This window comes from Lupinus angustifolius, unplaced genomic scaffold, assembly GCF_001865875.1.
Source record: "Lupinus angustifolius cultivar Tanjil unplaced genomic scaffold, LupAngTanjil_v1.0 Scaffold_466, whole genome shotgun sequence".
NCBI classification, from domain to species: Eukaryota; Viridiplantae; Streptophyta; class Magnoliopsida; order Fabales; family Fabaceae; genus Lupinus; species Lupinus angustifolius.
Genome location: NW_017727854.1, coordinates 54995 through 82580, shown reverse-complemented (window position 1 = coordinate 82580; position 27586 = coordinate 54995). Strand labels below are relative to the sequence as shown.

The 27586-nt window shown below is 34.0% G+C and overlaps 5 protein-coding genes across 8 annotated transcripts; 2 read left to right on the top strand and 3 right to left on the bottom strand.

Moving 5' to 3' along the window:
• Positions 1-4996: 4996 nt before the first annotated feature.
• On the bottom strand, positions 4997-8241 carry LOC109341454 (chloride channel protein CLC-c). The gene is made up of 3 exons (XM_019579369.1): positions 7103-8241; positions 5475-6603; positions 4997-5284 (listed from the first exon to the last, which is right to left on the bottom strand). Exons 1-3 carry the CDS (start codon positions 8239-8241, stop codon positions 5195-5197), a joined length of 2358 nt encoding a protein of 785 aa, XP_019434914.1. The 3' UTR covers positions 4997-5194.
• An 810-nt stretch (positions 8242-9051) lies between these two features.
• On the bottom strand, positions 9052-15437 carry LOC109341470 (non-lysosomal glucosylceramidase). Of its 2 annotated transcripts, none has more exons than XM_019579388.1 (20): positions 15206-15437; positions 15077-15126; positions 14651-14755; positions 14134-14190; positions 13943-14013; positions 13429-13528; positions 13132-13202; positions 12958-13058; positions 12756-12856; positions 12613-12666; positions 12467-12522; positions 12340-12378; positions 12112-12256; positions 11497-11678; positions 11349-11416; positions 11066-11138; positions 10935-10996; positions 9844-10771; positions 9448-9738; positions 9052-9338 (listed from the first exon to the last, which is right to left on the bottom strand). In XM_019579388.1, the coding sequence occupies exons 2-20, from the start codon at positions 15119-15121 to the stop codon at positions 9053-9055; spliced, it is 2835 nt and encodes a 944-aa protein (XP_019434933.1). In that variant the 5' UTR covers positions 15122-15126; positions 15206-15437; the 3' UTR covers position 9052. The 2 variants fall into 2 exon arrangements, with proteins under 2 accessions (XP_019434933.1, XP_019434934.1); XM_019579389.1 differs by having other exon boundaries at positions 15214-15437.
• Positions 15438-17296: 1859 nt separating this feature from the next.
• Positions 17297-21146, bottom strand: LOC109341471 (ankyrin repeat protein SKIP35-like). 3 transcript variants are annotated; one of them, XM_019579390.1, is made up of 4 exons: positions 20978-21146; positions 19903-20522; positions 19083-19515; positions 17297-18189 (listed from the first exon to the last, which is right to left on the bottom strand). In XM_019579390.1, the coding sequence occupies exons 2-4, from the start codon at positions 20475-20477 to the stop codon at positions 17395-17397; spliced, it is 1803 nt and encodes a 600-aa protein (XP_019434935.1). In that variant the 5' UTR covers positions 20478-20522; positions 20978-21146; the 3' UTR covers positions 17297-17394. The 3 variants fall into 3 exon arrangements, with proteins under 3 accessions (XP_019434935.1, XP_019434938.1, XP_019434936.1); XM_019579393.1 differs by lacking the exon at positions 20978-21146 and adding an exon at positions 20745-20762; XM_019579391.1 differs by lacking the exon at positions 20978-21146 and having other exon boundaries at positions 19903-20710.
• An 829-nt stretch (positions 21147-21975) lies between these two features.
• On the top strand, positions 21976-24599 carry LOC109341474 (outer envelope pore protein 37, chloroplastic). The gene is made up of 5 exons (XM_019579396.1): positions 21976-22425; positions 22519-22704; positions 22803-22897; positions 23323-23443; positions 24228-24599. Exons 1-5 carry the CDS (start codon positions 22003-22005, stop codon positions 24357-24359), a joined length of 957 nt encoding a protein of 318 aa, XP_019434941.1. The 5' UTR covers positions 21976-22002; the 3' UTR covers positions 24360-24599.
• A 1193-nt stretch (positions 24600-25792) lies between these two features.
• LOC109341475 (cx9C motif-containing protein 4) lies at positions 25793-26213 on the top strand. The gene is made up of 2 exons (XM_019579397.1): positions 25793-25929; positions 26033-26213. Exons 1-2 carry the CDS (start codon positions 25835-25837, stop codon positions 26151-26153), a joined length of 216 nt encoding a protein of 71 aa, XP_019434942.1. The 5' UTR covers positions 25793-25834; the 3' UTR covers positions 26154-26213.
• The last annotated feature ends 1373 nt before the right edge of the window (positions 26214-27586 follow it).

Here is a 27586-nt window from a genome sequence, read left to right as displayed (position 1 = left end):
TATGTCGATTGGAGATGAGGAAGGAAGACTATTGATGCCCCCTCCCTCCTCAAAATAAAACTTGATAAACAATCAGAAAATTGTTGATCAGCTAGCCCACACCACAAGCTGATCAGCTATATACATTTCCAATGTATTTTCTTCATATAATCAACTATTGTTAATTTGTATGAAGAGGCATAAGTGGATTAAAAGTGGAGACAAATGCATTAGCGTGTAGTGTCTACTGTGACTAATTAATTTCTCCCACAAATTAACTAATGTCTAGGTTGGTGAGCACATACATGATGGTTGTTAAATTCTAGTGTCAACTCATATATAAATTTAGATGATAGAATTGAGTAAACACATGTAGAATTTAATTTGAATAAATCAATTGAATTTCAATAAACTAGTGTAAACTCAATAGTTTACCATCATACCCACCTAAAAAATTCTTAAATATTTTTTAATAAGTCAAGGATGAATTAAAGAGGCATAAGGAAGTGTCAACCTAAATACAAGATGCAAATAATCAAGAGCTATTGTTGCTACAATATTGTTGAATACATGACCAAGAGTCAGTACCCTAATAGCAACTGATCAAGGTGAACGTTAGTGCGGACAACGTCAAAGCCTTATTTACTGCCTTGAACTGTAAGGTTAGCTGCCTGATCTTTCTCTTCTTTTTTTTTTATTATCGGCAAAAGGAAAGATTTTATCAAGAGTGGAAATAATTACAGGAGAGAAAGAAGCAGAAAAAAGAAAAAACTAAAAGTCATTACATCATAAGACAAAAAATGGGGTTTGCTATCCAGTCCGCAAAAGAGAACTGATCTTTACCCCTCTTTCCATTGATCCAAAGCTAAGAAGTAACTCTAGCAGCCTCAAAATTTTTATCGAGATAGGGATGCACTGAATTAAATATAAAGTCATTCCTAGACCTCCAGATAGCCCAAATAGTAGCGAGCCAAATGATATTCCAATAATTCAAACAACACCTTTGAGGTATCATGCCCATGTGATTAGTGAAATGATGGATGGGCTGAAGAGGAAGAGCTATGTGAATATTCAACCAATTATACAGAAGCTGTCAAACTGAATAAGTGAAGTTACAAGAGGAGAAAAGATGTTGAGAAGTTTCAGCTTGGTCGTTACAAAATGGACATAAGATTCCCGCTCCAGGTGCAATAGAGGCTCCCATCTTGAGAAGAGCATCAACAGTGGGGATCCGATCCTGGAAAAGTCTCCACGCGAAAGCTTTAACTTTTAAGGGAGCTTTTGACTTCCAAAGCATACAAAGATGGTTAATATCACTAGTCGGAGGTTGATGATGATGATGATGATGAAAGAGAAGATCATAAGCATATTTGACGGAGTAAAGGTTGGATTAGTCATGGCGCCACTCTCAAGAATCAAGAACGTTTTCACGGACAACAACATTTTGTATTACCTGCAAAAAAGTTTCAGTTAGATCAGTTTCCCAAATAAAAAGATTACGTCTCCAAGAAATGTTCCAAACCCAGTTTCCGTCGACCCAACTTCCTAACTCACTAATGTGAGCGTTCGGATTAACACTGAGAGAATAAAGTCTTCTAAACCTGGATAACAGATTAATAGGGCCCACCCAGTTGTCATGCTAGAATTTGGTCGAAGACCCATCTCCTATACAGCGAGTAATACCTTTCCAAAACCAAAGATTGTTATCAGACCCAATAGGGTAAAGATTACCAATATCCCTAGCCCAAAGAGATTTGATAGTAGAAGAAGACCTAGGTTCAATCCCATTAACATTAGCAAAATTCTGACCATACTTAGAACACAAGACTTTACACCTGATCTTTCTCTTACTCGGGCATTCCCGTGGATTGATTAACATATGAGAATTAGAATGTGGAAACTACTTTTTGAGAGACCCCGGTCAAGACTTTTATCTTGGGAAAAGCCTCATATATCTTTCGGAGGTCGTTTCGTTCTTATTAACGTTCTCTTATCTTCTGCACATGTATACCTACCACCATTCTATTTGAGCTCTAGTTACGGTTGTGAGTGAATTCTAACCAAAAAAAATCCAACCTAACTTTCTTTGGGGTGAGTTTGAAAACAAAGAAAATAAGTTGGGCTAAATGGAAAAATGTGTGCAAATAAAAATCAAATGGAGGGTTAGGGGTTCAAAACATACATCTTTCCGAAATAACTCTCCTATGAAAATGCAAATGGAGGATTCAAACTAAAAGTGATAGTCTTTGGTGTAGAATGTTAAGATCTAAATATGGGAATGTCAATGTCATCTATTCTAATAAGGGCCCCTTAATTTCTCCACACAAAAATCACTTTAGACCAGAGACATCTAAAACCTAGTTTTTAGGGGGGTGAACATCATGCAATGGTTCTAGAACAATGACATAAGGAAAGTTGGGGATGAGAAAAATATGAGATTTTGGAAAGATAACTAGTTAGGGTTCAGAAGCTCGTGATGAAGTACAACAAGTTATTAAATTAAGCCAGTATAGGTATGCTCTCATAAGTGATCTAGGAAGACGGTCGGAAAAGAACCTGTATTAATCTAACTTGTCATAGATAACCTTTTATATGAGAACTTATAGTAATTAACTATCTTTTACAAGACCTACAAAATTGTGCAATCCGAACACATATAATAGACTCGTGATTGTTGGTTCACAATAAATCAAACCTCTACTTAGTCGTTTTAGCTTACAAGCTCCTCAAGAATCAGACTCACATAAGCGATCACACTCAAAGCAACACTACCAATCTCCTTTGGATCTCAAAGGCTCCTTTGAAGGTCATCGCTTTCGTATTGAGACTCTTTCAGGATAGACTGCCAGCTATAGAATCCTTATATAGAAGGGGAATTGTTCCATCACAAAGAAAAAACCTATTATGCAGATTATATGATGGTCAACCGGAATCTTTTCAATACCTCTTCTCTTCTTCCATCACTGGTTGGATCTTTGCATTGTACTATCTTAAGAACCAAACACAATTTTACCATTCACATGGGTATGCCAATCAACAAAAAGTGTCAGAAGTTCTGAACCATTTTATAGTTGGCAATAATTTGGTCTATCTAACTTGCTAGGAATGATATCATATTTTGCTCAACTCAAATGTTTGTGCACATCAACAATGTCCTGCTCAAAATAAGTTGTCAGCCTCGTGCATGTCTATTATAACTTTCTTGACCTCTCTTACCTTCACTAATCACATCTCTTTGTATTCATTTTTATACTTATTAACATTGTGTGACTTTTGTAATATTTTTTACATTTAAGTACATCTAAGATTGTCTTTTGCTAATAAAAAATATAAAAGCACATACAAAAGCATGATTTTTGAACATCTAGCCGAGTCAATCAAGCTAGAACAATTTTCATATAAAAATTGTGAGAAATAATATATTTGGTTCATATAACTATATATGATTGGTTATGATTAAAAGTTCATGAACGGTTATGTCATTTAAAAAATCATGCGTGTTTATCTTTTATTCTTCATTGTTCGATAATGATCAAATGATCCTTATTAATTGCTCTCAGACAATAATAGTTGTTCTCACTTGAATCATTTCCTATATATATAAAGTGACTCATGTGAGAACTATTGTTATTATAAGAAATGAGAACAATTAATATGGATTATTGATTTTGTTTGAATGGTTAACATTAAAATATAAATGGTTACACATTTTATGTGATCATATGATTACTAACTGACTTTCAATCTTAACCATTCATGCATAGTTGTACGACCTAAATTTAGTTACTTTTTTGTTGTTCAAGCATTATATTATGTTTGATGGCTAAGATATGATAGTGATATAATAAGATAAAAAACATAATAAATTATAAGTAGAATAAACTCTTATCATATCTAGTATTTGATATGTATTAGATAATAATGTCATACTCTTATCATGTCTAATATTTAATATGCAGTAGATAACAATGTCATTGATGTAATGGTGATGATAGTGTGTGATATTAGTGGATGTGTAGTTCACTGTAAGAATATGGAATGAAAACATTCCATTATCCTATTCTTATAATTTCTAACCTAACATTACACATGTAATAGAAAGTACATTGAATGAATATGATATGATATAATATACCGACATGATAGTCCTATCTTATATTTTTTCGCCCACCAATCTCTAAATTACAACAAGACAAGATATATTACCATATTCCATCTTTATATCCACTACATTTATTTGATAAAATGATATTTTTTTATATAACTTTGGAATATGAAAATATGTTTTTAATTAATTATATTTATAATTTTTTTTAACTTTTCAACCTTTTTCTCAACTAATTCACAACTGATATATATTTTTATTATTAAGTTCTACTATTCAATTAGCAATTCACTAGATGAATTAGTGACTATGCAAATTTAATAACATTTCCTATGTGACAAGCAGTAATTATTTAATAAAACTCATGTAGATATAAGGGTGATTATTGTTAGGAAGGAATAAAGTCATAGGTACCATCACACTATTTTGTACCAAAAACAATTGTTGCATTTGCATACACATTTTGGACTTGGTAATGTTTTTGCACTGTGGGCTTGATTATGGTAAAATGCAAAAAACTTGAGACGCTTTGATTATATGGCACAGGCAGTAGTTGGATAGGCCCAAATTTAACATCTTACATGTCACAGGAACTTCGGGGAGCACATATGCTGCACATGGAGTGATACACTTTTATGGGACAGCAGATGTTCACCCGGAACTTTCACACAAAAGAAGTACAAGGTTACCTTTCTCCTCTTCATGACTTTATCAATTTCAGAAGGACCAAATTCCTTCTAGGCTCTCCAAATCATTACAACAACAATATCCTAGCAATAATGGTAATTACTTATTTTAGTCTATCATGTTACATCAATGACTGAATGCAAGTGATTGCTGTGGATCTAGAATTTTTAGTATATTTCCAGGCTATCTATTTTAGTCATTCTTCCAACAAATAAAACGGTCAGGTTGAAAGGATCATCTCATGTTTCATTGATTATTATAGATACACAACTTCTTAAAATATTGTCACTACTGAAATACTAAGGTTCTAATTATACAAGCTTCTAAAATCTAACTTGTAAGAATAAGAAATAAAATGAGAGGAAATACATAAGATGCTCCATCCAGGTACTGTGCCACTTTAGAACCACACACAAGCTGATTCTACTTGTGAGGGTCCAAGTGAGGGTATAGTCCCAAGACATGCGCAGCCATGAAATCATGCCTCGTCAGGATCCCTACAATTGGAGGCCTCTGCAAAATAATGTGTAACTACAAATGTTACTCCAAGCCATTATTTAAATGGGAAAGTAGTCTATGCAATCACAATGTAAATGATGGATGATGTATTGACCGTGTAAAAACTTTATACTGAGTGAGATATTAAACTCATAATTGCAAAGATAATAGACTTTAGAGAACTAAAATTGTATAACAGACTTACTGCCGGTGTCTTTGGCACCACCAACAAGTGCCTGAGGCCAAGCTCCCGGAAGAGAACAGCTGCCTTAGCAAGAGACATTGTTTCCAGCACCGTATATGGCGAGCCATTAGTAATTGGATGGAGGTCAACATACATTTCCATCTCATCCTCAGAAATGTCTAAATCCTCCAGGTTGATCCCCTTTCCTGAACCTGGCTTTGCGAAATCACGTGCCTTGAATTTCCTCATAATGGAGGACCCTGTCATTCCCCTTTGCTTTGTAAATGTTCTGTGTTTAAGAAGCACAAGCAGATGTGACCTCAAAACCAACCCACACAACTCGGGAACATCTGAGAAAGGAGGCTCATCGATTACAGGAAAGCCATGATGCCGGGTGACCTTTAAAGTATGCACAATATTCCCCACTTTTTCAATCCCAGAAAATGTAAACAATGGACCGGAAACAACATCACTTGCAATTAATTGCCTCATGTACGGTTCTGCATGTGCTTCCATATAAGGTAGCCCTTTCATTTCCACAATCTGATCATAAACACCTTTGTTAAAACAATCAGCCACAGACTTGGAAATGAGGAGAACTAACATCACCAGAGGGAGCATCAGCAGATTATTAGTGAGTTCAAGAAGTATGACACAAAGAGAAACAGTCATTCTCATGGTGCCACCAAGGAAGGAAGCAGCTCCAAGGAGGGCAAACAAACCCACATCAAGAACAGTGAATGAGTCTACTATACTCCCTACAAGACGCCCGTACGAAGCTCCAGCAAGTATGACAGGAATAAAGAGCCCAGAGGGAATGGCAATACCATAAGTAACGATTCCAAGAAAGTATATGGCCACAAAGAAAATTACAAGACTACCAAACTGGAATCTTTTGTTGGAGCCAGCAATAAATAGGTTACGGATAGCATCATCATTAGTAGTGAAAAAGAGAGAGGCGAGGTCATTGTAGTGGTTAGGTGGACACTGAAAATTCTTGTATTGTCCAGAGCGCTCTATAGTAGGGCACTCATCTCCCAAATGAGGAGGGCAAGGGATGCACTTTGATAGCCACGGAAGGCCAAATGAACAACAAGAGGTCAAAAAGGAGACAAACATAACAAGTAAAACTTTGAATATAGGGCCTCTCCTGCAATACATATTCATTTGACAGCAACATCAGCAAAACAATCAAACTCACGAGAGTATATGGCATGACTGACGATGTAAGAACACAGAATTACAAATTAATAGGTAAAATGTGAGTTTGAACCACTGCCAGCTTAACATATATATTGTCAAACATTACAAGTATATTATCTAGCATTCTTAAATATTCCAGTTATCAAGAGCTGTTTACAACTTCATAGAACATCAGTGTTGGTCCTGAGTGTTTTGCAGGTTAATAATGACTATAAGATAAAGAATTAGTTTGTTGTCCAAGAACAACAATTCAAAGTGATATATGCATAAATAACTACCTCTGTGCAGCCTATATATATATAGGAGTGGAAGTAACATGAAACATGTAGTGCAGAACAAAAACAATCTTTTGCAAAAGGAAAGGCTCAATCAATATGTCTAGTCCATTTGAGATGTAATAAAATAGTTTTGGGTCTGGCATAAGAAATAATGAAGGGTGGACATACTCATTAATGATGCTGTAGGTGCGAAGGACCTTATCGACAAGATAATTGTAAAGGCTCCCGAAAAGGCCTCCAATAACACCAAGAAATATAACAACCAGCAAGTCAGGTGTGCTATATGCAGGTTGTGCTGAATTGACTTCAAACATTATCAAGCCTCCTTCACCAAAAAGACCACATTTTCCACCATGGCATAATTGTATGAAACCTCTTAGCACAACAGCTACGACAGCAGTTGTGAAAAAAGTCCTCCAAAGAAGAGCACTCCTCCACCATGAAGCAGCTTCTTCAAGTGCAAAAAGGACACCACCAACAGGAGCACGGAAGGCAGCAGCAACACCAGCAGCGGCACCAGAGGTGACCAAATCTCTTCGATCACGGTCATTTTTAAAATGTCTGAGCCATTTCCACGTGAGGCGATACTTTTTGGAACCACCTTGTCCAAGAAAATTAGCAATGCAAGCACCTGTATGTACCATAGGCCCTTCCTTACCAACAACAAAACCAGCAGCAACACCAAAAATGGAACCAAAAATCTTAACAAAGAGGGTTGAAGGAGCGAGTATAGCTTGAGCATCGACACCATTAAGGTAAGCCTTGACCTCAGGGATGCCGGAGCCAGCAGCAGAAGGGGCGAGAAAGGCGCATAAGGAAGCAGCTATAGTTGATAAAATGATGTTAGAAGAAACATAAACGAGGAATGCTTGATGATAGTGTTGGGTGAGCATGAGATTGTTGGTGAATAAAAGTTTGAAACCAGCAATATTCTCAACAGAGATGTTATTGAAGAAGGCAACAAGAGCAGTGAGTAAACCAATAAAGAGAGAAAGTGACCATTTAAGGGAAATGTATTGAGCAATCTCATGTTTAGTATTGGATCTCCAATCTTGTTTGAAAAGATCATTTTCAATAATTTCATAATCAAGACTCTCAATTGGGCAAACATTTGCTCCCACAATGGCAAGCTGAGAAGTTGTGTTCCTCCTCTTGTTAATATTATTAATACTATTGCTATTGTTATTGGAAACAAGAGGTTCTCTCAATCCTCCTCCTCCTCCTCCTCCTGATGATGATGATATTACTGATCCTGATCTTGATATTATTATCCCCTCTTCTATCTCTCCATCCCTTTCCTCACCCATCATTTTATTTCACATTCAAGATTCAAGATTCAATCTTTCTTTCTTTTTCTCTTTCCTTTTCCAGCCACACACACACACGCACAGATAGAGACAATAATAGACAAGAAAATCACTTCACAAATTATATGCCACTCGCTTTCTTCTTATAGGTTCTTGCTTTTCTATGCTTTCACAGACTTCACTAAATCAAATCTCCACCGCTCCTCAAAGGATGTACTCTTATTCACTCTTATCATTTACCACCATTCATCACTATCCATCGCTAAAATAATAATTACTATATATATATATATATATATATATATATATATATTCTCATTACTTTTTTATATTTTCTATTTCCTTCATTACTCAAATATTTAAAAGCAAATCATAGATCATGTTAGGGTCCGGCAGTATTGGAAAAACAATCCTTATTAATATTCAAGACTTGACAATCCTGAGTACAAGGATGTTTTGGTGTCACTGAAGATGAGAGATCATTTTTACATGAATTATTATAAAAATTCATATATATCCTAATTATAACTTTTTGGTTAAAGACTCCTTTTTGTTGATTATCAATTTATTACTCAACCCAATGGTTATGGTTATACTTATATGAGTATGGTAGGATATATAAGAAATAAAGGAGGAAGGAGCATTTAAATTAAAAATGGCATAGTGGCATCTGCTGCCCTTATTATTATGAAAAATAGGGTCCATAACACAGACATACATATTGTAATAAATGGCATATTGTACTATTACATTTAATTTTGATATTAATATTAATAGAATTGCTATGCTTAGTGTGGGACTATTGATTTGATTATACCCAGAATCTCTTGCAAGTAAAATCATATACAACCTCAAATAGACTTCTAGAGTGTGCCTCCTCTTTTACCTTTAGAAGGTTAGCAACTTTTGTGAAACCAGCATCATATTTAGACATTAACATTTTATCTTCATTATTCCCTCTTTTATTATTACTATTCCCATTCTGCTTTGCTCTTGATAATTCCCACTGCATTGCCCATATTGCTAATGGCCGCATGTAACATAAAGATCTATATTCATCCTTAGTGCTCCATGCTTCAGGTGTTTGGAATGCATAACTGTTTGTTAATAAAAAATACAAACAACAACAACAACAACCTTATTCATCATTATGGAATGAACAAACAGCAGAAAGTACCAACATATATAGAATTATAGTATAGTTACCCTAGTCCATCTTTAGACCATGCAGCTTCATATACTCCACTCGCAGTTTGAAAAGCCATATCAATCATGTCTTCCTGGATCATTGTTGCAGCTAAGGCATATGTCACTCCTGACCATATTTCTCGCGATTGCATTGACGACATGTCCACTTTTCCATCAGGTAACATTCCATTTACAGCACCTCTCTTCCCTTCCTTTACTTTCATCACATTGTAATTGTAAATCTTCTCCATTGCACTTCTACATTTCTTTTCTTCAACAATTGCCATTAGACCACTTGCTCTAGCATACCTGCACCCACCAAAATGGAATATAAATATAAATATATATATCATAACCAATAAACCTACTTCTTAACTGCATATATAGGAATAAAAATTAGTTTTCAAAACTGACCATTGTCCAGCTAACTGATCAGCTTGAATGGATGAACTGGAAATTCCACTAGTGCTATCATAATTGAAGTATGAACCATTCCATAACTTGTCATATACAGCTTTTGCTTTTTCATACTTAAGCCAAAAATAATGCTGAGAACCCTTATCCCCAACTTCATGTGCCAAGGCTGATGCTGCCTGAAGTGCAGCTACCCACAATCCACCACTATATGCACTCACACCTGACACAGACCATGTGTCATAAGTCTGGTCCGGAAAACCTTCATTCTCAATCATTCCATCACCATCCTTGTCAAATTGTTCCATATAAGCCATTGCAACATAAACAGATGGCCAAACAGCTCGTGCGAATTTCTTGTCACCGGTCACAACCACATCCCTGTAAATCTGGAGAACAAATTTTGGATTCAAGTCTTTCCACCTATCCGTGTTATATAGATTGTAGGCATTTACTTCAAACCATGGGTCATTGAGTCCAATATCATGAGGAACAGCACCAAGAACCTTTCTTGGTACCCATTGCCCATCATTTAGAGTTTTCATCTTTCCAGGATCATGCATCATTACAGCCGCAGCGAAGTCTCTTTGGATACTAAGTTCAAGTTTTGGAAAGAGCATGAGTAGTGCAAAGGATGAGTAAAAATGTACATCATAGGTATTCCACATTTGGTACTCAATGCCTTCAAGATAAAGAAATTGACCAATATTTTCTTCCCCTTCTTGGAGCAGATTTACTCCATATGCAGATTTTGATGCAGGCAGAGTGTGTATGTTTTCAACTACTTTGCTAAATCTTTCAAGAATATTAATAGCAGTATCATTGTCACGTGATGAATTATTGGTATTTTCTAAATCAGATATGAATCCATCCAGGGAAAATTTCCTTTCCTCCATGTTAACTAGACTATGCACTGGCGGTGAACCGTCTGTAAAAGAGAGAAAATGATGATGACAAATTGACAATGGTGACTGTGATAACATACTGTCATGTATTTGAGATTTGCTAGATTTTCAAAAAAAAAACAAACTTAAGATTATATATATATATATATATATATATATATATATATACACAATAGAGATAAATACCTGTCCAAATTGTCCCCCCAGAATTTAAATAGTAAAGCTCATTGAAAAGGGTAATTGGGTACCTGAACAGAACTCTGAAAGGTTCAGAATATGATTTAGGAGCAGGCAATGAATAAAAAACTGAAAAATACCATTCAGGAAGTCTCTTATCCTCAAGGATTGGTCTTTGCCAATCTTCAATCTGCGCCTCCCATTGGCAATGCCCTATATCACGAATCATACAAGTTTGAATCAGTAATTTATCAAGTCCATTTACAATCACAAATAAGTTATGCCTCTGCATTTTTTTTTTGTCATCTAAAATTGACATCAAGAATACTATGACTACGGATCTAACAATGCTTGATGTTAAATTTAGACACAACCCCCAACTTACAAGTACAAAATGTAATTTAGTTGAGCAAAGAATACTACCAATAATAGCATCATGTGCAATCTGTGCAGCAGCATCCCCATTAGCACCATAGAATTTAGTGTAACGCCTGTCAAGTTAATGGGTTTTCGTTAATTTTGTACAGTCTTCAAATTAGAAATCTTGTTACACAAGTTTTCCACCACCCACCTGCAATAAGTCCTTCCTCCAGGAAACTTGACTTCAGGGCAGTCCCATGCCAATGAAAATGTGACAACTCGTTGAGCATCTGCAGGAATGGTCACAGTTGCTGCTATAGCTGCTCCAATTGATGATCCTGGTTCTGACGGCACCGGCATTTCAGCAAAGTCCAGATGATCAAATGACCCATGCTAAAAAGACAACTTTTTTTGTTTAGTGAAAAATTAATATCATTCAGCATAATCATTTCAAAAACTTTGAAAATCAACTTATTTTTTTGTCCTGCCACTAAGGAGTAGCATTGTCATCAGCTAGAAAACAGGTTACAATTTTCTAAAATTTCAGCATTGCCATCAACTGGAAAAAGAAGTTTCTTAAATTTCCACGTCACAATGTTCCATAGCAGAACAAAGCAAACATATAAATCCCATTATCATTATGAATCCGAGAAAAAGAGCATTACTATCTGCATCAACATTATTCTTTTAATCAACTCAGCTATCCCTAACTTAAAATGTTTGGAATAAAAGTAAAGTCTAAGTACTTGCAGGGTACAGAGGGATTAGCTTATAGCTTATATCTTCCAACGAAATATTGTATGAAATATGAAAGTAGGTTTTAAACCTTCTTAACTTCATGCCACATATCCTTAGCCGAGATACCCTTGGAAGCACCAGATATAACAAAGACAGGGCATTTTGAGATATGAACATGTTCAGTTTCTTCTGCTGCAATTGCAAATGTGATCGGTGGTTGCCCATTTTCAGTCCTGTATACGCGACATATCAATTAAATTACTTTGTAATTTCCATATTTGTTTTTCTTTACATTCTTTGCTCGAGATAGACTTACTTGATATTTAGAAGCACACCCTGTACCCCATCATTCATCCTAGGACATAATATAAAGCTGAATGTTAGAATAAAAAAAAATGGGAACATCTAAACGTAGTAGGTAAATCAGGTGACGATTTTCTTACGATATCTTGGAATTAAAGTGATGTCCAGTAAATTCAGAAAGTCCTCCAACAGAATTCTGAATGCACACAGAAAATTGTTTGCACTGAGCTGAGAAAGAAGAAAATGATAGAGCATAATAAAGCTAACAAAAGCTATCATCACTTACAGCCCATGTGAAAAGCAAGGTGACATCCGCTGTTGTTTTGCCAAGATTATTCAGCTGCATACCATTAAATTGTTAGCTTGTTATTAACTTCATGTATGTATAAAATCCTAGCCAAAAGTTATATTCAAGTGATCATTGCCTACCGTGAAAGTAAAAACTGAGACAGGAAAGCTACTCTCCCTATAATTGTGGGGTATAATAGGTGAAAGCTGGCGACAAACTATTCTCAGTGTTGGGTCAGGTTCTGCATTTGAAAAAGAAGAGATATAAGAGAGAATTATTTATGATAAATATCATTATGGATTTGAAACTTGGAAGAATGCCAACTAGCCTGGCCTAGCTTACCCTCGTATACTGTCCAAGCCCTTGGGTATAATGCATGATATGTGGAACTGTTTCCACTCATATTCCAATCCCATGATTCGATTCCCGATGCTGGATTTTCTCTGAATGAATTCAAAAATTCAAAAATAAACTCAATTTAATCCTGTTATTAAAAATGATGCTATAAAGGCTTACTTTAGTATATCTGGCTTCCCTGGATGCAATACACTTGAATACTTCTCACCATTTGGACGTGAAACAAAAACCTGATACACCAATTTTTCTCATGTTAGAAAAAGTAAACATTACTAGCAATGGGACTGGAGAGTAATGAAAATACAATTACTTAGGAATGCCCTTTTCTCATTTAACAAATGATTATTGTTGTGATTTTTGTAATAGATAGTCGACTTAAGTAGTATCCGCAGTTTGAACTTTGAACTTAAAACTTCAAGGGATACAGTCAAGTCACTAAGATTGAACAAAACTTACAGAAAACTGATTTGCTAAAACTGGTTTCTCTTCGCATTTTAAAGGGATTAGTTGCCAACGCTGAAATTCACCTCTATAACTTCTTCCGATGCTTCCTGCCCTGTTCATATGCAGAATGATCAAATAACATTCTGGACATTCTCAAATCAAGCAAAAATTAGATGGTGCATTATTTCTGTTAATGTGGTTGCAAGTTATTATAATATGGATATAATTAGAAATCAAGATCTACTTGAGCTTTTACAGTTAAATGCAATTTGCATTCATGCTATTGCTAACTAATAGTAACCAAGTATGTTCAGGATAACACATTTTCCTGGTAGAAAGTGCTCACACTTTTTCATGCAAATATAATATCATTATGTCTAACTTAATTTATTTACCTAATTAGTTCAAGATACCAACAAAAGGCTCAGATATTTATAAGGTTGGATAATTTAGAAAATCTTGCACTTATCTTTTGGTTATAGCAACTGGAAGATAAATTATAGCTAACAAAATGTTGAAGACATACCCAATACCACCTAAAGGAACACCATGACAAGATGTTACATGATGCTTGACAAAAGGATCAATCATTGCATGCTGCAAGAATGATAGAATCAAACAAACAAAAAATAAAAAACCGTTCTGAAAATATAACCAGATGGACACTAAATAAGGATGAATCAAGTTAAGAGAAATTTATTGATAGAAAAAGATTACCCTTCCTTTGGCAGCTTCTTCTCGACCATGACGCCATAGCCGATAACCAATTGGAGCCTATCAAATAAAAGAATGATCTAAGTATTGCTAAATGTATCAAATCCCCTGATGTTTGCTATCTTTTAAAACTTCTACAGCCATAAGGAAATATATTAAATGACATGTTTGCTATATTTTATGGCAAAGCATTAGAGTAATTCAACAAGGAGGTGACATTGAAAGACTTTGTTCTAAAACTTAAATGTTGTGAGATTTAAGTTTCTTTATGGATGTTTTTTTTATGGTGAAAGATGTTAACTTGCCTTTCCATATAATGCAGAAAAACAGAACTTAAGCATGTCAATCAACATTTTATAAATGCTTGTGAAAAGTTGACTACTATGAATGTATGAGTAACAATTAAGTGAGTCCATGGACAAAAAGTTGTGGGTGAACATAACCAGTTTGGACAAGTTTATTGCATGCAAAATTGAGGATTATATATGCTGCAAAACAATAAAAAAAAGGGTAGGCTCACCAGATGAATGATCTCTTTTAACTTTAAGCTGATTTCTGATAAAGTATTTCCTTCATTGTTTAACTTTCGCTGCCAGGTAAGTCCCGCAGGTTTCCCTGGGTCAACCTTAAATCAGGCATACAAAAAGGATGTTAGAAGTTGAATCTATTATAAAGGTTTAAATAATCAAATATGACAAAATTTGTTCAGTGATCTATGGATATATAATCATCATCTTGGCATGGCATTTAACATTAACATTAGTAACAGAAGTATTTTTTAAGAGCCATGATTATGTATTAAATTGTTATACAAAAAAATGTAGGCAGAGTACACATTTTTAGTACAGTTTCATGCAAGAGATGGAATAATGATGGATATGTGAAACTTTAATAGAAAACTTTTCCAATGGATTATTATTATATATAAGAGATAAACTATAGCTACCTTGTTAGTTCTGTTATCCTCTTCAACAAAACCATTTTCTACCATCTTCCCTGTATCCAGAGTCAGCCTTCAACAATCAGAAACAAAAATGAAAAATAAAAACATTTAAAGACACATTTAGGTCAATACATGCCTACCTCAACAACTCACACAAGTATAACTGTACTTTGATATGATGATGCAATGGTTATTTATATTTGTATCAATTCAACTGTCTTCAACTCTATTGGGTTGATTTTGGATTCTATATTTATGCCAATCAATCAATAAATCTTGATCACATAGAAACAATGAAAAAATATGTACCAAAAAACAAATAAGAAACCATGAAAAAGTCAGATTTGGGTGGTTGGACAACTTCTTCCTTTTTTCAATTCATACTTCCATAATCTACGTTATATTTATATTATTAATATCTCAAAAGGACTTATATTAATATTATACGTGTAATTTAAATATGTTTATCTTAAAATGACATACCATTGGCACTACCAATAAAATCCAAAGATGGAAAAAGTAATTTTTACTCCTTTTTATTTTTTATCCATTTTCATTCCCCCTATTTTAATAAGAACCAAACACACTATAATGGATTCCCATGGTTTCCTTTTATTTCTTTCATTTTACACTGAACAAAAATGGATTCAGATCAGAAAATTCATAAGAAGTATTAAAACATAATTAGATGAGAAGATTGTTGGTTTATTTTGTCTAAGAATATAGTTCTTTTTTAATAATAGGAAACATGAAAGCTTAGTAAATTCATTATATTCCTATTTTTTAATAATAAAATAGGAAACAAGCAATCATAATTACCAACCGTATGATGACACGGTACGAGATTACCTAACTAATTTCTTTACTTCGCGTCATTCTAAAAAACTAACGGACCCACACAGAAACGGCAACTAAACGCAACCCATTGCTTATGTATCACGCAATTATATTTATATTGCTCCCATAATCTCAGATTCATTATACTGCTTATGAAATCAATATATTAAAGAGTATGTATAGATAGATTAATATCATTGTAGTATGATAGTATCTAATAAATTAAATTGAGTTTAACTCTCGTTTAGGTAACATACTCAACTTTTAGAGGTATCAAGTTAAACAAATAGCAACTAAACAAAATTAATATTTAAAGTATTGAAGAAGAACCAATATATTATTAGAGGTAATCAAGTTAACTATTAGAGTTTATGCCCATGGGATTGTTGCTGAGTCTTCTACGTCCAATACCATGTCCATGTGTATCAAACGGTGTCTTGTAACATGAACCATACACAGATCTTTATAGGTCTTTTCTATTAGCTTCTTTTTCTTTATCTATAGTACATGTAATGTAACATTGCTTCCCATTCTTTTTTCTATTTGAGTTATGAAAGTTTCTGTCATCATGTTAACCTTCCTCATCTGCTTTATCATCTATGATTAATAACTGAAATATTTCCTTAAAAACTGTATTCAATTATTTATTTAATAACTGATTCTGCCTAAATGAAATAATAAAAAACGACTAATTCTAGAAAATAATCTAACTTTATTTTCAGAATCTACAAAAAAAAGATTGAAAGTTATTCTCTATAAGCCATTTTTAATAAAGAATTATATTGCTTTATCATCTATGATTAATAACTGAAATATTTCCTTAAAAACTGTATTCAATTATTTATTTAATAACTGATTCTGCCTAAATGAAATAATAAAAAAACGACTAATTCTAGAAAATAATCTAACTTTATTTTCAGAATCTACAAAAAAAAGATTGAAAGTTATTCTCTATAAGCCATTTTTAATAAAGAATTATATTTAAATTATGTTTAATATATTAAGCTAAAAAAGATATATCTATTAAACATAAGATGCTCTTAAACCTTGGTGGTAATTTTACTTTCTTAACCTTGCCCCCTTGCTTTACTTAGCCTGATAACACTGTTCTCAATTTTATTTATTTTTGTCTTTTAAACTTTCAGTTTAGAAGTACATGTTACAATATCTTAAGTGTGCATTTTTAATACTTATTATCCCTTTTTTTTTGTCTAAAGGGAAGTAGGAAACCAGCCTAACTAACTTGGAGCTAATGCTGACATTCATTCAATAGTGTAAATATCAATATAAAAATTTATACGGTCTATATCATCCACAGTTCATTTGTATACTTTTTTTTAAAAAGCCAATAATGATTAAAGATAAATGGTGGATGATACAATATGCATAAAACTTATACATTGTCAGTACATACATTTTTCTCTCATATGATACTAAAATAAAGAGAATATAGCTAATAGCTAAGCATGAGGATGGTGGGGTTATTAATTAAGCAAAAAGTGGGGAAGATGACGCTCCAAAACCACCATTAGTTGTCTACATTGGGTTACTTCATCAAAAAAGATCTTATCCCCAAGTCTTCTTGTAGCTTCAACAAGTTGTCCCCTAAGCCTCTGTGAAAATAAGCAACCACCAGCATTGACACAAACTCTATAAAGAGGGAGGTAAGCAATTCCCACAATCACTGGGTCTGGAAGATCTCTTAAGCAAAGAGGTGACTCACCCCATCTAATGATTCTCACAAGATTCATGTAATGCTCTTCCCCTACCTTTAATCCCTCCATGTAAGCTGCTTCTGACCAATGCTCCTGAAGAAAGGTCTTCAGCTCAGGAGCAACACCCTCACCCTCTGATTTAGCAATGATATCTGCCACAGCATAAGTAGCTGCCGGATCCCCTAGGAAATCAGATTGGAGGAGGAATGCTACACCATCAAGAGATCCACCACTACGTTCACCAGCAGCCTTTAGAATTTCGACACTAAGTGCTGCGAGGACCTGCTTGGGTACATGTGGAAGAAGATAAGCAGCAATGTCAACTTGGCAGCTAGAAGTGGCCGCTGTAAGGGCAAGGCATAGCTCCATGTCTCGGCAACCCCTCTGCACAAACCACTCAACAACCTGCATGCAGCCCCTCTCAGCAGCTCTCATCAAAGGGCCCAAAAAGGCTAGAGCATTTCCCTCTTCCACCAGGCACTCCATAGTGCCAATTTTGCAGTAATGGGAGGCAAAGCCCAATGCCAAGTCAACATCAACATGCAAGCTGTTCCTTCGTGCAATCTGTATATTTCGATTCCCCAAAATTGCACACAAATATGAATAAAACACGCTAGTTAGACTTAACAACATAAAAACACCAAACATAGGCAATTCTCTGTGTAAATTCTCATGCATGCATCAATGGGGTAAAGCATTAATGTCAAACCTCTCACTTCCAATATATGTATATACACTGGGGGTTACCCCATAAAAGAACAATAGTTTTAAAGACAACATAATTTATCTAAAAAAATTGTTATTGCAGCAGAAGCAGTCGTCGAGCAACGTTAGTACTTAGTAACAAGCAATCAAATAAAAGAACTGAAAATAAAGAGAAGTAGACAAGAAAATTGTGAAGTAGAGTTAGTCATTGTGTAGATTTCCTACGGAGCGGGATATTCACTAAGGTGGAGATTGTTGTGGAGATTTCCTAATGAGCAGAATATCCGCCAAGGTGAAGATTGTTGTGCAAATGGCTCATATTGCACAGGTAAATTCTAGAAACTGGTTTGTGGGTTAATTTTCTTATCCAGTTTACGAGGAATGATAGATTATCTTATCCGATTTACAAGGAAGGATAAAATAATCTTATCTGATGTAAAAGGCTAGGCATAGCTTATCATTCCCCATAATCTGGATAAAATAATCTACCCATAAACCAGTCTCCAGAGTCTATCTACAATATCAGCCATTTGCACAGCATAATCATCACTCATCAGATATAACACTAAAAATAGTCAGATTGCAACTAAATGCACCAGCATTTCAGTAAGTATGCCTTCAACAATGATACAAAACAGCTGCTTAAACTGATAATACTAAAAGTTGCTAATGTCACTACAAGGACTGGAGGGGCACCAATTAATGGATCAATAAAGAAAATGAGGAAAAGAAAAAGGTCAAAGTCAGATCACCTGCAACAGTATGCGCACAAGTTCTGTACTACCAAAACGTGAGGCCTCCAAGAAACACTGATTAACATTGTCAGCACCCCCCTCCACCAACATTCCCAGCAACCCTCGGATCACAGTAGCTGACACACCAAATGCCCAACCAGGATCAAATGAGCTAGCAAAAAGAGTAAGAGGAAAGCAAGCCGCATCAAAGGCCTCGGTGAAGTCCTTCCCTGTAAGGCAGTTGCCAGCAAGATCTAGGAATGTCTTGAAGGCAGATAACTGGAGCTGGATCTCAACAGCAGAGCGGTGTATCACGTTATCCCTATCATCCTGAGGTCGTGAATGGATGCCTATACATTTCAGAGCCCATTCAGTAAATTTCCTAACCTTTGAGCCAGCTTCTGCTTTCAGGACTTCATCTCCATTGCACTCCTGGAGACGCTCATGCAACCTAGCCAAAAGCATAGTTAAGAGATGGACATAATTCAAACCCCTCAACGTGAAACTTGCAAGAGAGCCTAAAATGCACATCCTCGACATGATGTGTGTGTAAATCTTGCCAGGTCGGACTTGCATGAATGGTCGAACGTAAAATATAAGTCATGTAACCTTAAAATGTGTTTTAATCATAGTTATTCATTCAATAACTTGTGATTATATTTTCTCCTCCCATTCTCACAAAAAAGATGCTAAGTCATCCCCCGGTCCACCCACAGAAAAAAATACACACATAAAATTATAAATGCGCACACTTTCTAAAAGAGCTAAACTGTTGGTGAACAATCTCTTTCCAAACCATTGGTTTAAAATAGATGCGAGTGTGATGAGGCAGTTGTACCTGTGGGCCATTAAATTGACTGAATCAGCAAGACTCATTGTTCTGCTCTGACAAGCAGAGACACATGAAGCAAGGAATGAAGTCCTTAAAGCAGCTCGTGTGAAGTCATAAGCACCATTAGCAATGATCTTCGCCATAAATCCTGTTATTCCATTAAGCTCTAGCTCTGTGGTCAAGAACCAGATGGAATCCAGCGTAATGCACAAGACATCATTAAGTGTTTGTGGATCAGCAACCAGAATCAAACTTTCTGCAAGATCCCAGTCATAGGAACTCAGTGCCCCCTGAAACAACCGACCCAACTCAATCCTGTCTTGTCTGCACAGTTTCTTCTCCAACCTGATTGCGTCATCATTACCTCCAAGTTCGCAATCTATTGCAGCCACACCTGATTTGAGCTTGTTGGCGTTGCAACAATAAGGTGTGGATTCTTTCCTCCTAATAAATGGTGTTTCACTTGAGAAATCTACACCGCTACCCTCTCCTTTCTCATTTGTTTGGAATTCAAGTTTGTCATCTTGAGATTTATTTTCTATGAAAATGGGATTTTGCAGTTCAGTGTGATCCATCATCATACCATTAAGTAAATTATGACAAACTCATTCCCCCTTATTATTCACCTAGCAGCCAAAGAACAAGGAAGGAAAGACAAATTATAAATACTGAATTAGAGAACGAAAGCATATGAAATATTGGTTGAATGAGAAGAAATGTTGAACATTGAAAATAAATAAGATTTAGGTTTGTGCTATTTCATCAAACAAACTGCGAAACAGAGAGATATGATTAAATAAAATCAAATTGAAATATCGTTGTTAGGATGATGGAGAAATGAGTGAAACCTGAAGGTAGTTGTTGAAGAAAGAAAGAAAAAGCAACGAACCCTAAATATTAGGGAAAGCATATGCATATGAATGAATGAATGAATGAATACCACCATACATATATAAATATGATAATAATAATAATAATGATAATAATAATAATTTGACATAAGAAAACAACAGAGGCATGGCAACAAATTAGGAAAGGAATGAAGAAGAAGGAAATGAATAAATAATAATTAGAAAAAAACCTGATTGAAAGAAAAACGAGGATGGTATTGATAATGATGATTGTTGATTGAGAGAGAAATAGATATCCCTGGGAGTGGGAGAAGAGAACACAACAAAACCTCTTATGCGGATTTCAGACACACCAACATCTAATCTAACTCCTATTTTCACCTCTCTTCTTCTATTATTATCACTAGCTTATCTTACTCTATCAATTGTCTTTCTATTTTAACTCTTAAATATAATATTTTGTATTGGATATTATTATTTATAATTGAGCTTATTTGATTAATGTAATTGTTAATTTTTTATCATAATTATTTTTGAAGGTCAAGTAAAGTATATAATTAGGGTAAAATAATTAAATAAATTTGTCATGTTTAGAATGTAATATGAAAAATCATCCTAAAATAATATTTTACTGCATTCTTAATTGTGTATTAATGATTACATAAATTAATGAGTATAATAAACTAAACAAATAGTTTTCTATAAGTTATAAATGATGACATTAAAAAAACAATTCTTTGTTTTAGATATTTGTGAATAAATAATCATTTAATAAATAATTTATTAGTATAGATTATCATTTATTAATCTTCTAACAATTTAACCTTTCATTTTTGCTAATGGAATTAAGTTTTCATGTCATTGAATTTTTATTTTGGTTTAATATTTATAATTGTTAATATAGAGTTTTATACATTTGATGTATCAAGTTAAAATTAAAATTATAATAGCAATAATATATCGTTGTAAAAATTTATACCAAACTAATTAAAAAATTTAAATTATTGATTATATGTTAATGATAGATAATATAATAATAATGATTTATAAAATTTATGGAATACTGTGTTTGATTATTATAATATTTAATAATTTTGTGTGTGGTTATTATAAATAAATAAGATGTAAGGATCCTGTTTGGATAGAAGGTGTGGTGGTGCGTTGATATTTGCAATTGTTATTTGTAAATTAAAGTAGAGCAATATATTATTAGGGGACTTAGGATATAGGAGCGGTGATATAGTGTGGTTGGTGAATGATGGAATCTGCAATTGAAAACCCTAATTTGAAGATCTCAATGGAGAAGAGGAAGAGAAACATACCTGGTGTTAGAGTGACGAGTGAGTTTGATAGTGACAGCAATATATTGTTCCATAAAATATCTTGTAAGTTGTTAGATAGCCTTGCGAAGTTGAAGTTTTCATTTCATAATAACACACAAGGTCAAATCTCTGAGCCACAGGTGAGTTTTGTATCAAAACACCTTTCACTCCACTATGACCTTGAACAACACAATGCTCTTCTCAATACTCTTTTCAATGTGGGTCCCTCTCTCCATTTCACTTCTACTCATGATCTTAATTCTCAACAAGGAGACCTTTCTCTCCTTACTAATCTCTCTCATCTTCCTGGCTATTCCCTTCACCTCTCTACTTCACTCCCTTCTCCTCTTCGATTGGTATGTATGTTACTACTATCATTTCTCTATTTCTCTATTTCTCTATTATTATTATTATTATTATTATTATACTTATCTCTCTATTCATTGCAGCCAAAAACAACCTTTACATTTCCTATAGGTGAAGTTTCTCTTGAGGAGGAAGACCAAGTGGTCAAGGATAATGATGATATTAATAATGGACTCTCACTCAATGGGATTGTCAAAGCTCAATTTCTTAATGGACTCTGCACTGCTCAATACCAGGATCAACATTTCAAATTAACATATTCCTATAAGGTCCTCTCTTACTTAACTCTCATATAATATATATATATATTTCAATCTTTCATTTCAAATAAATACAATACAATACAATGCAATGCAATGCAATGCAGGATGACCAAATGTCATTTATTCCATCATTTTCTTTCCCTTCCAATGCTCTCTCCTTTGCATTTAAGCGTCGCCTCACTCCTTCTGACAAGTTCAGGTTACTACCAACTAAACCTACTTAGTACTTATATTCATTCTCAACTCCTTCTTAATTTAAGCATTCCCATCATTAGATTCTGCTCTAAAATTGTCTTGGCTTTTAAGCATTGAGTTTCCAGGTAATATGGCATGCTAAAAAATATTATTCTGTTTGTTCCCTACCTCACAAGCTTCACAATTTATGTTGTTATTCTTTGACTACTCAATTTTTGTTAAAGTTAAATTATCCTAAAATCCTACCCATTTCCAAAATTAGAAGCAAGCTATTTGTGTCATTATACCTGCCACTGCTATATATCCTTCTTTCATTAATTAACTTGGAAGGTTATTATCATCTAGCATTTCAGTTCAAGTTTTAATATAAATAAAAAGAATTAACCTTTGTTCTTTCCTAATGTTGCTTTTTCAATACTTTATGTATAGCTACTGGTACAATTGTGATTCCAACTATTGGAGTGCTGTCTACAAGCGCACCTATGGCAAAGACTTCAAATTTAAAGCTGGTTATGATTCGGAGGTTCGCCTTGGCTGGGCATCTCTTTGGGTATGTTTCCTGTTTTGCAATTATGGAATTCATGCCCGACGTCATCGTTTCCATATTTTGTTATGATTATACATATTTTTCCTATGAGGGCAAGCCTCAACACAACGTTCAAGGTTCAAGTTGTTGCGTAGTGTCCGAGAGGTTATGAGTTAAATACTGGAAATGACCTCTATGCTTACAGGGTAAGGTTGTGTGCATCTACCATCGCAGACCCAATAGATGGGAGCCTCATGCACCTGACCACCTTTTTTAGGGTACAGGAGTGATTTCATTTCTCACAATTTCATGCTTATTTTTTGACTAATGTGCATGCTTACTCCAATGTTCTCCTTTTCATTTTATTTTCTCGATACACGACAAGTGTATGTCTCTGTCAATGAACTAAAATATCAGTGGAGTTGTGCATTTCTAGCTGAGGTTTTGTTACTATACCTCCCCATCTTTCTTTCGCCAAACATTATTAGCTGAATGTTAGTGTTAAGTTGGAACTCTTGTACATTTAGCATAATAACTGTTGACAGCTACCATTGATATATTACAAATTGTAGAGTGCAGGCAATACATGATATTGCTTTGTGCACATAACTAAATATTTTTTAATACTTCGGTGTAATCCTCTTTGTACCAAGGTTATGTTTATGGTGTATGAGATAGCTTGATTGGATATTTATGACGGAGTGAAGAAAAGATGTCATTCCATTGTTTGGAAGTTCTAACTTCTAAGAAAAATATGAGCCTAGTATCAATAATCTACTTGTAATGACCCTGTTTGCTTAATTCACAGGTTGGAGATGAAGGTGGGAAAGCCAAAACAGCTCCAATGAAGATGAAAGTTCAATTCATGCTTCAAGTGCCACAAGACGACATAAAATCTTCAGCATTAATGTTTCGGGTTAAGAAGAGATGGGATATTTGAGAATCTGCTGGGGAATCTACCTGCATTATATGTAATGTCTACTTGTTTTTGCTGCAGTTTTACAGAGACATAGTTTGTTGCCACGAGACTGATGATTATCCGAGTCAGCTAATTTTCTTATAGATGTGGCAACAAAACAATAATTTACAACCGTGCATAAGATTGTAAAGATGGCTCTGTTTTGTAAGTTAAAATATTATAATTATCAGAGGGACACTCATGAAACTAGCTATTTTTTGCTATAAGGCTCAGCCGACTTAGCTAAAACTCCGAAGAAAAGAAACCCATCGCTTCTTTGGACAAGATATCGGATATAAGATATAGTAGTTAGTTTTATACGGTTGGAGTTTGGTAAGCCAATCAAATGAGATGCATTTATCACGTTGGCCTATTGAGCTTAAGCATGATAGGATAGTTCCTCCTATACCATTACATTTGAATATCATTGTCATCACCACTTCAATGCTATTATTATCTGGTGTGTATCAAACATGGAACACGATACATGCTTATCTTACTCTTTATCATGTTTTTATCCTATCATGCTTGCACCAAATGGGACACATACACATTCATCAAATCTATTTCCTATTCTATGAGTGGAGTTGTGTTAGAAATGAATGGGCATCATAGAATATTGCAGATTTCCCTTTTCCTCACACTTGTACACCATCAAATCAATGCCATCATTGTGATCTTATACTAACTAATGATTGTTAGATTAATTCAACAATTATTGGTCCATGTTTTTGGAACTTACTAATATGAAGCAAAGTGCCTAAGTGCCTAATGTGATGGATGGTGGTTGGCAATTAATATTAGGGGGGTGTGTTATTAGCTTTCTCCTCTCTCACTTCATGGATAGTTTCCATGATAGTAGATGAATTATTTTTTCTGTATGCATTGAAAAAGTCATGTCATTGTTTATTATCTTATGAGTAGAAATACAAAATGATAATTAGAGAAGCATATAGAGAAGGAAAGTGCATTGCCAAATAGAGAATGAAGGAAATTGAGTTCCTAATTGTCAAGGAATGCATAAAAGGAAGAAAGAGAGATGAAAACAAAGTCATCAAAAAGAGAAATTGAAATGGAACTAGATATTCCTAATTAAAGGGTTCTTATGAATCATTAAAGATTCATAAAAAAAAATATTACTATGTTTACATCTCATGCTTTTCTTTCAATTATTATGCTTAAATCTTATTATCATGTTTTTTTGCCCTCCATTTATCCAAAACCTAGATGATTGTCTTTGATATTTCAAACAAAAAAGGTAGGGGTTTTTGGTGGTTCAATTTTATGTTGTTTAACAGAGAAATGCGTGAGCTAACTAGCTTAGTGTATCGTGTTGGAGGTAAATATTTCTTTATTTTATTTTCACCACCAAACAAACCCTTAAATTCATGTTTTAATAGATAAAAAGGTTTATTTTCTATTTATTTCATGAAATAGTTTCAAATAGAGAGAGAGAGATGGCGGAACAAAGGAAGGAGAAGAATGAGGCATGCAAGAAAGAGGCTTGCCAGATTCAAGCTTGCCTCACTAAGAACAACTTTCTCCCTCAAAAGTATGTTTGTTTTTTGTAATTATTAAATTATTTAGAGATTGTGAGTCATTGATATGTAGAATTATTATATGAGAGATTGTGAATTATTGTATGATTGATGCAGATGCCTTAGAGTGATTGAATTGTTGGAGTCATGTTGTGAGAAATGCGATTACAATTCTACACACTGTGCTTCCCTCTCCGGACTTTTGGGGAAGAACAACCACCGACCTAAACCTAAGTGAGATCCATTATCTATATATCTATGTATTTTCAGATTCAGATTAATAAAAGATAACATCATTATATATATATATATATATATATAATCATCTCACAAATCAACATCATAATCTTTATATACCGATAATGGTTGAAATTGCAGTCAAACTCAATTGTAAATGTAATTAAATCATGTTTATCAAAAAACCTTAGAGTAGTTCCAATAACACCCGTTCAAGTTTTCAATTACCTTCATACCTTTAAAAGCTCATGGTTACCAGTAAGTATGTGAATCAAAACCCAAATCTTTATTTGCCTTCAAAGCTTAACTATCTAACCAAGTTATTTACTGGACCTTAGGTCCTATTCTTCTTCCACTAATGTTCTATTTATTAGTTCATTTATATTTGTATGTAGAAACCACTTCAACTGTGTACTGGAAAATTAATTATTTCCCCAAGACACTAATCAGTATCACATATATCACACATAACAACGATTCACATATAATTAACTTATTTATGCTCTTTTTTGGGTACTATTAGGGTATTCATCAGTTTTTGTGTAAGAAATTAATCTCTTTTAGATTTCGTGATTATTCCTTCTAATAAGTGTTACTCACAAAAATTGAACTCTTACCCTTTTAATCACCATAAAAATATAGTAGAATATTACATCATTAAACCAAAATATTGTTCAGAATAATTTATTTTTGATTGATTGTTTGCCTTCTCACCAGAGAAAAAATTTACATTAACAGTCAAACTCAACTGCACACTAAACTAAGATCATCTCTTAATCATTATTATTGAAATAAGAATATTCTTCATTCATTTGCTACCCGTATGATTCTTATTTATTAGAATATTCCTTACGGAAGAACATTTCTTATAAGAAATGTGGAACTCATAGGAAAAAGGAGAAGAGAGAAGTTGTCTGATAGGTTGTGGAATATATTGCAAGACGTAAATAAGAATAATGATATTTATTGTTAGAGAAAAAATAAATATCATTCTTCTGGAGTTGTGTATTAAATTATAAAATATTATGTGAGACCTAAAAGTAGAGATGTTCTAAGTCATGTTAAAATTGGATGTTGATTCAAATGATATCTAGAACTAAGATTCTGAATTGATTTAAATCTCTCTTAAGCTTTTAATTGAATTCCAATCACTCAAACTATGTAATCATGTTATGATCAAGGCCTATTTAAAGTTTTTAGAATTAGAAACAATGAGGAAATTAGTCTATTGATAGTATGTTTGGTTAACCTAAGAAAACGAGAGAAAACAATATAGAATGAATGAAAAATGAAAGAATGAAAATTAATGGAAAATAAAATGATTTTTTAATAGTTTTTGTTGAAAGAAAAATAAATAAACATGAGTGGAATGAAAGAAATTGAATGTATCCAATGTCATATATATCCTTATTGCACAGGGTAATTTTTAAATAT

What these genes read in the sequence shown, in the direction of transcription:
- LOC109341454 (XM_019579369.1), bottom strand. Translation starts at nt 8,241, where the DNA reads ATGGGTGAGGAAAGGGATGGAGAGATAGAAGAGGGGATAATAATATCA. An exon ending in ACCTACAGCATCATTAATGA is followed by an intron (nt 6,604 to 7,102) that starts GTATGTCCACCC and finishes TATGTATTGCAG; the next exon opens with GAGAGGCCCTATATTCAAAG. An exon ending in TGGTGCCAAAGACACCGGCA is followed by an intron (nt 5,285 to 5,474) that starts GTAAGTCTGTTA and finishes ATTATTTTGCAG; the next exon opens with AGGCCTCCAATTGTAGGGAT.
- LOC109341470 (XM_019579388.1), bottom strand. Translation starts at nt 15,121, where the DNA reads ATGGTAGAAAATGGTTTTGTTGAAGAGGATAACAGAACTAACAAG. An exon ending in CACTTTAATTCCAAGATATC is followed by an intron (nt 12,379 to 12,466) that starts GTAAGAAAATCG and finishes ATTATGTCCTAG; the next exon opens with GATGAATGATGGGGTACAGG. An exon ending in TGTGGCATGAAGTTAAGAAG is followed by an intron (nt 11,679 to 12,111) that starts GTTTAAAACCTA and finishes TTGTCTTTTTAG; the next exon opens with CATGGGTCATTTGATCATCT.
- LOC109341471 (XM_019579390.1), bottom strand. Translation starts at nt 20,477, where the DNA reads ATGATGATGGATCACACTGAACTGCAAAATCCCATTTTCATAGAAAAT. An exon ending in GTCAATTTAATGGCCCACAG is followed by an intron (nt 19,516 to 19,902) that starts GTACAACTGCCT and finishes GCTTTTGGCTAG; the next exon opens with GTTGCATGAGCGTCTCCAGG. An exon ending in TTGTGCGCATACTGTTGCAG is followed by an intron (nt 18,190 to 19,082) that starts GTGATCTGACTT and finishes CGAAATATACAG; the next exon opens with ATTGCACGAAGGAACAGCTT.
- LOC109341474 (XM_019579396.1), top strand. Translation starts at nt 22,003, where the DNA reads ATGATGGAATCTGCAATTGAAAACCCTAATTTGAAGATCTCAATGGAG. An exon ending in TCCCTTCTCCTCTTCGATTG is followed by an intron (nt 22,426 to 22,518) that starts GTATGTATGTTA and finishes TATTCATTGCAG; the next exon opens with CCAAAAACAACCTTTACATT. An exon ending in AATTAACATATTCCTATAAG is followed by an intron (nt 22,705 to 22,802) that starts GTCCTCTCTTAC and finishes AATGCAATGCAG; the next exon opens with GATGACCAAATGTCATTTAT.
- LOC109341475 (XM_019579397.1), top strand. Translation starts at nt 25,835, where the DNA reads ATGGCGGAACAAAGGAAGGAGAAGAATGAGGCATGCAAGAAAGAGGCT. An exon ending in AACAACTTTCTCCCTCAAAA is followed by an intron (nt 25,930 to 26,032) that starts GTATGTTTGTTT and finishes TGATTGATGCAG; the next exon opens with ATGCCTTAGAGTGATTGAAT.